Source organism: Mycetomoellerius zeteki, unplaced genomic scaffold (assembly GCF_001594055.1).
Source record: "Mycetomoellerius zeteki isolate Tzet28-1 unplaced genomic scaffold, Tzet1.0 scaffold94, whole genome shotgun sequence".
Classification (NCBI taxonomy): Eukaryota; Metazoa; Arthropoda; class Insecta; order Hymenoptera; family Formicidae; genus Mycetomoellerius; species Mycetomoellerius zeteki.
The window spans coordinates 639,626-647,513 of record NW_017257979.1 but is presented as its reverse complement, the minus strand read 5'-3'; the positions used below and the strand labels follow the sequence as shown (position 1 = coordinate 647,513).

The window sequence follows — 7,888 nt, the reverse complement described above, 5'->3', positions numbered from 1 at the left end:
GAAGACTTAACGAAGGTCCGCAGGAATGAAGAAATTCCATAGATTATAATAATTTAAATTCTTATTCGTTTTTAACAGCAACCCATCTGGACGTACTCAACGGTATTCACGCTTGTTCAGCACAATATCATTACACGGTGGCGTTTCCCGAAATAGCTACGGTCAGGGATAATTGTGTGTCTATCACAACCCGCGACCTTGGCATTAGGGAAGAAAACGGGTAATATTATCGGATGCCCGACAACCAGCCCCACCCTTCCCCCCATTCTCATCATCGGCTGAGACGTCGCACGGATTCCGGACTTTGGACAGCGATGTCGCACGCGAATACCCTCCGGTTCGCCCCCACGATCCCCGAACGCTCTCCTAGATCAGACGGAGCCTGTCATATATATGCCAAAGTCTAACGATTGGTCACTCGTGTCTGCTCACGTGCATATATACACACACAATCCTTGTTCACGTGTACAATACACCTGAGATCGGTTCATAATCAGATCTTACATATTTAAGACCGTTTTATATATATATTCATTAGCCAATCACGAAATCGTATTAACATCTTAAGATATTACACTGTAAATCTATAACAATAAGTTTGTAATAAATGCACGATTTTGCTGAAGCATCTAAAAATTTAGGTAGATATACAGATCTGAAAATAATTTGGTTAGACTATCAAATTATGTAGGCTGCTCAAGCTGATTGCTAGAATGTTAAAATTATATGCAACACTGCTCATCATGCTTGAATTTCCCACATAATTATTTTAATGGTTCACTAAAATTATTTTCAAATCTGTATCTATCTAAAATTTTAGATACTTCAGCAAAATTGTTCTTTCTAAGTTTGTGTGTGTGTGTGTGTGTGTGTGTGAGATTTAATTTTCCATATAAAAATAGCATTATACTGCATACTAAAATTAAATGTATAGTTTATTTTTACGCGGAAAATTAAATCGCACACATGTATGAAGATACTTAATATAAACGTGGATTTAGAGTATATTTAAGATGATCTTAATAACAAACTATAAATATTGGTCTTAAAAGCACCTCCTGTTTAAATAGATAATGAAGCTTTTTGATTTGCGCCTTATCGAATCCACGCATCCCGAGAACGCAAATCTCTGCGATGATTCACGATTTATGATCGCTGACGATTAAGACCGTTTCTAAGCAACGTCTCTCAAAGTGGACCAATGTAAGGCGTTTGTGATTGGAATAAACAGATTATGAGTTTCATAACAAGATTGAGGAAGCAAGGAATAAAAGTTTCCAATTATATTGTAAAAAAAAAAGAAATCACCGCAAGCAAAGAAATGATTATCATATCACGCAGAAAAATGCGGTGTCTAAACCGAATTCACGTCAGCTATGTTATGCGTACGCGGTTTTCTGTATCATTCTGAGTCAGCAGATCGTTAATTTGATAAAACTGTGGTTAATACGATAATCTTGGCCTACTCGAATGTTTGCAAGTCCAGAAATTATTTTCAAATTCCTGTAATGTAAACTTTAACCCTCCGCCGACCATTGAATTTTACACCTTCTGTCAGCACATTGGATCTTCTTTGAGGTTCAGTGTAGATTTTTATATTCTTACATTTAAAAAAATCTAAAGTCTTCTTGCATACTTGTGAAAGCTTTAACATAACGAGTTTTTACTATCATAGAAGTTGGATTGTATTTACTTATTTTTTACAAATGTATCTACCAGAAGTTGTAATAAAAAAATCGATTGTGACTTCAAAATTCAATTTAGTCGCCGAAAGTTAAAAATACATAAAAATTTGCACAAAATTCAGACTTACTCCTTTTGACTTCTACTAATTTTCTTCTCGATCGATTCATCACGGTTCGTCTTCGATGCCATCCGTCCTCGTAAAACGCGAGAAACGTGCGTTAAAAGCGATCGGCTTCAACCGAGAAGAGACGAATCGTAACGAGAGCGATAGTGAACATGCTAATGAGCGAGCGAAATTTATTGAAACACACGGTATTATTTGTGGAGTCAAGGTCCGATGGAGTCACTACTGTATCTTTCCTCTCGCTCCCGTGCGAAACTATCATATTACAAAATCGCACACATAGCCGTTCTTCTCTCTTTCGATCGCGGGCGATCAACCGTTTTACTTTACAATAACCGAACAGACGCAACAGGTGCTCGCATGTAGACATTAGTAACGTATGCGAAGTATGTCTGGAGTTCTCCGTTGATCTAGCAAAAACATTTGCTCATATGCGATCATCCATCGCTCATCCTTCACCTATAATCTATCTTCATCTCGAGGACACTCTCGTAAAGCTGGAACCTCCTCCTTCCGCAGAAAAATGCGTTGCGGATATGTTCCATGCTTCGCTTGTAAATCATATACTTGTAATCATACATTCTACACATTGTTTATCTGCAATAGAGATGTATCGAGCCGAGGACGAGCTGGAAAGGATAAAGATCTTATAACAGAGTCTAGCCGCAAGATTGACTTAATTGATCTGTTGTCTTTGTCAATTTCCGCTCAAATTCAGATTTCAATAACCTTATTAAATTCAGGTAGAAAGAAATAATATACACATAATAAATATTTCTGTTATAAATAAATTTAACTAATTTTTGGTCTTAATATCAAATTTTAAGCAATATCTTTATTTTTGCAACACCTCAGAATGCAATATCCTAATAAAATCAAGATGACATCAAGTAGAAATATTCTAGAAAAAATTATAAATAGTGTATATGTACGTATACACTTTTTTCCTCTTATTTTAACAAAATTACTTGTGACCAGAGTCTGTTATACAGTTTCTAGAGAAGAAGAGACAAAAGAGTCCTTCTTCGAATTTATGGAAATTTGTACAAAAATTACCGCTATATCAAACAAGAGACATATTTTCCCCGTGAATAATTATTAAGAGCAAATCAATGACGTGTTCCTCTTTTTATCTTGCTGAAGTTGTATCTTCAATCTCGTAAACCGAGATTAATAAGCAAGGAAGTCTTGTCTCGTCTTTCGTACGATATTCTGCGACAATGTCGACGCTGTTTGCGTCAGTCGATCGCGAAGTCGTCCTCTATCATTTTTCTAAGAACTGCAGTCGAAGGTAACTTTGCATCGCAAAGTTGACGATGTTTACTTTACATAGTACTGACAATTTCGTGAGTAAACGCTGGAGAACGTCGCGTAAAATAACAAATGATGCCTCATTCAAATTAACTCCTTCATGCTTTATCGCATGGATAAAAAAATCATACTAATTGTAAGACGATCTCCGATTTACTGCATTTTTTTCAATCGCGGTTTCTTCGAAAAATCATCAGACAAAAAATGTTAACTAAGAAAAATTTAGTTCAATTAATTTAATATTTATTCACGCAACTATTATAGAAATTTAATACTGGCTAATTTAACACTGTCGATACTTAAAATAAATAATTAATTACTGTCTTTTAGTATTAAATTGACCAATGTTAGATTTCTGTAAAAGAAGACTCTTCACAACACAAATTTAAGATTGAATGAAAATTTAAATTTTTTGTCAGCTGATTCTCCAATCGATATATTTCTTTTAAAATTATGAATTTCTTGAAGATTAAGAGACATTGTCGAGACCTTTTCGCTGAAATTAATAAAATAGTTACAGTTAATTGCTGTTTGCCAACTAATAAATTACCTTGAACAAACATTACGCCACGTCAAGCAGCGTAAAATTCGTAACGCTACGAATATTTTCACCTTACGCGGCACAACGCGCATACGTGGAAAACGCGGTGTGTCGAGAGCCTTTTTCTGCGTCTCGCAGAATGCGAAGTTTGCAGCTGGCCAAGCTCAAACCTTTTTCAGGCTTCCCTTCCGGCTACGTCGGCTACGTAGCCAGCAGAAAAATTCCTCTCAAAAAAGAAACAATCTAAAAGCACACACACACCGCTTTCGTTCCTAGACACGAAGTCTTTCTCGAAACGCGCGCGCGGATCATGATAACGTAATTATCACTCTTCATGTTCCTTTTTCTCACCTGATATCCGCGCTGTGCTTTCACTTTCGTGCATCACTTTCGCTACGTTTTACCGAACACTATCATAACGCGATAGATAGCATAATGCAAAATGGCTATTTCTTCTCGAGACGAAGTCGCGTTAGTTTCGCGCGAGAGATTGTTAAAAAGTTCACGATAGACGCGTCCTTTGACTTTTGCCATTTCAATACGCGTAAGATGGAATCGTAATTTCTCTGAGGAAAAGATCGCTCTTCTCTCCTCCATTGACGTAGAGAACACCTCTCCACCTTCAGGTGTCCAATTGATACCTACTTAAGTTAATGCAGCGTCGCGATTGCGACACGGTAGCCGCATCGCGTGCGTGTTCTATTATATTACGTAACGCCACTCTATCTCGACCGCGAGAAAATTAATGGATTCCAATTTAATACGTACGGGTTACATAGGACATAGGAAAAGAAGAAGGTAACCGACGTTCCTACCTTCTTCCTCGTCTCTCTCGTGAAATCGTGTCCGTGTGTGTGCGCGTTATACGCTTGTCATAGTGACACTGCGAATCAATTTGCAGACTATTAATTATTTATGCATGCCCCACCGAAGGAATAATGTTTAAAGCGACGCGGCGCGACGTGACTCGAAGCCGAGGCGGTCTTTTCTTTTTCTTTTTACTTTTGTGAGTTTTCAGCGGCGCGCACAGATATATTGCCTAGTTTGCCTAGGCTGTTTGCGCAACATTAGCATAGTTAAACAGCAGAGAGGACACGACGGAAGAAAAGAAAAGACGTAATTACTCCGGGGCCAGCTTTAAAACGCGCCTTCCTGTTGACCGGCGCTGAACCAACGGTGTTCTATTCGAAACGTCAAACGGGAAACATAATGTCCATCGTACTTCTGTATCGCCATCATACTACTGTGTGTTTCCTGTTTTGTCGTCAATTAAATCGCCAAAGTGCGATTTTCATCAATTAACCGTTGCTTTATTACATTTATTCGGTCAAATATTGTTTTCGCGCTGCGCGACGATGAATTATCATAAAACTTTATTATATATTTTTGAATCGCAAATATTGAGCGTTATACGATCATTTAAAAACGGCAGCTAGATTTATATCGTTTCGAAGCTAAGAAGGTCGGATATGCAATACGCGATTATCGAACGATAAACATGATTCAGAATAACTGCGTCCCTCGCATTCGTGAAAATCAGCGATGCGTATGTCATCATTTTAATTTTAGTCTTTTAGTAAACAAAAAAAAAGACTTTATTTGCAACACACTTTCCAATGTAATTCTATTAATAATATAATAATCAGTCATTAAAATAAGACAAAATTTTGTAGCATAATTATTTATTATGTAAATTCGAAATAAATAAATATTGTTATGTTTTATTACACTTAATTATCAGATGCGCGTTTTTATCCGCGATAATTCAATTTGTTATCCTTCATAATCTTCAATCGTAATCAGACATATTTATCACCGGGCATTTCTATTATAATATTCGATCTTGATACGTATCAGAAATATTCAAAGAAAACCAAATTTGAAACACAGCGATAAGACTTTATAACATCCCTCAATACATTCTAAATAATTATAGAATAACAGAATTTTAATTCGATGCAAAATCATTTTTCTAAATGTTAAAAATTAATATAAAAAAAATTAATGTATTAAGTATTACGATATCAAATAGATTACAAATTATTATTTCAACATAATTAAATTAATCCGACGTTACTAAGGCAAAGTATGTGATAAACCTCAGGAATTATAAATAATATTATTTTCACAACTGCACTGTTATTATAATAAAAAAATTTTTTAATAACTTTTGAATTATATCAATTTTATCAATATAATTTAGATCCGAGGATCAAACTTGGTTTAAAATTTTTTTAAATCTCACTAAAAATTCATTTTAATAACACAGGATTATCTCGATCACGCTTCCCCAGTTTTTTATTTCTATTTTTTATAATTATGTAAATTTTTACCATCATATAGTACGTCCTATATTGGTGCATCAATCGCACACATATACACTCGCGTCATGATCCGGCGCCACTCGCAATATAGAGAGCGCACACATGCACTATGCAGTAGCACGTGATCAAGAACGTTCCATCGAATCAACGAAACCTTAGGGCTAAAACTTAATTCCTTTCGAAATGTATATGATCCTCTTTAGCTGAATTTTTAAAATGCCACTTGACACTTCCAAACATATTTATTATATTTATAACGCATAATGTCGATTTTCTCCGTTAAAGAAAAAGCCGTGTTGGTTTAATTTTATTTGCGGATAATCATTATTAAAAATAATAATAATGAGGGCATTGAACCACACAGTCCCTCTGAATGCCCTCTCATTATTATTATTTTTGATTTTATAGCCACTAAAATTATTTATATTTACTTGAATCATTATTAACTTTATAAGACTTTAAAGAAGAGAAAATGTAAATTAAAGAGAATAAGATAAAAGACGGTAGTCCATAAAGAGTTAATGCGTTAAATGAATTATGTGCTAGTCTAATATCTTATTTCTAAAGAAAGAAAAGATCAATAATATTTTTTTAATTCTCGTTCTTTCTTGAATATTTCTTTCGAACTTATTTATTTAAAAAAAAATTTTTAATTTCCTCAGCATTAATCAAGACTCGAAATATAAAAGTTGGGGTACCAAAATGCGAATACGCCACTGTTTGTACACGGTATATTCGCAGTGCGACGCTGCTGACGATAACACGACGACGTGTCAACTGGAATGATAAGGGGCTCTTCTCTTTCTCGGTGTTTCTCTGTCTCTTTCTCTTTGGTATCACAGAGATTTTTAATTACGACGTTCTCTAACCGAGTACTGCCAGCAAACCAAGACTTAAGATCTGTTTGCTTTAGCTGCCTCTTCCTTTCCGCGTTTAAGATCAAACAATTGTACATTTCAGCTCTTAGAAGAAAAGACATAATACGTAAAAAGCACATATAAAATGAACAGTATCTCCGCATATACGATCTAAAAATGATCGCAATGTTTCTCGGGGAGTAAAATTCTAGAAATAGGAAAATGTGTGTAATCCAAATAGATAACTTTAAAAATAAATTCTTCTTTTAAAATTAAAAAGATATTAAATATTTATAGATAAAATTTAGTCGCATAGATTTGCAAAATAATATATCCTTAGCGTATTGCGACAATTTCGATTTAAAAAAGATATACAATATTTACGCGAAATCAGAGTTTTTATTGTAATGTTGTTACGTAATGTTGTTCTACGTTATCTATTAGCTCGGTTTTATTTTAATCTACTATTTTGCGTGTCGTATCTTCAATACGATATATGAAAAATAAATATATGAAATGCAAGGCCGAAACTAACAACAACGAGCTTGTTATTTGTTCCACTTAGAAGTAAAATATTACTTGAATTATTGCTCTCTGCCGATGTCACAGGCGATATATTCTAAAATGGAACGGCGAGTCACTCTCGAGCCAGGCTTAATTAATCCAGAGACTGTCGATGCAACCTTAACGCGCAGTGCGCAGCCACACACGGATGCGGAATGTCACGCGAAAACGCAAGTCACGTTTAGGTCATGGCACAATTAGATCGAACGCAAGCCAACGGAGCCGTCACGCGCGCAAAACTTCCTTCAGGATGATCGCCGTTGGCGCTTCTAATCGTCGCCGGAAAGTTTTCGAGCGCGCTGCATATCGCGGAGAGATATTTTTTTACGTAACGTCGAATAAACAACCGGAATTGGAGAGCGTGGCAGATAGAGTGGTCCAGCCGCTTCTTTAGGAGCCTAAGGAATTTAATTCGCTAAAGTAATATGTTTTAAAAACATGGAATGTGGATGTTAATTTTCAAAGCACTACAAACATTTAG

The 7,888-nt window shown here is 35.5% G+C and overlaps 1 protein-coding gene across 8 annotated transcripts in view; it reads right to left on the bottom strand.

The window, feature by feature from the left end:
• Hnf4 (Hepatocyte nuclear factor 4) overlaps nt 1-7,888 on the bottom strand; it is a 38,111-nt gene that overhangs the window by 12,769 nt on the left and 17,454 nt on the right. The window contains exon 1 of one of the 8 annotated variants that reach the window (XM_018460458.1): nt 4,478-4,496. The exons of 5 other annotated variants lie outside the window; for them this stretch is intronic. Coding sequence is in view for 2 of the 3 variants with exons in the window: in XM_018460455.1 (XP_018315957.1) it covers nt 1,814-1,853 (40 nt within the window). In the remaining variant the exon portion in view is untranslated. Of the gene's footprint in view, nt 1-1,813; nt 1,908-4,430; nt 4,497-7,888 lie in introns of those variants that run through there. 2 more of the 8 variants (XM_018460456.1, XM_018460455.1) reach the window with 2 other exon arrangements.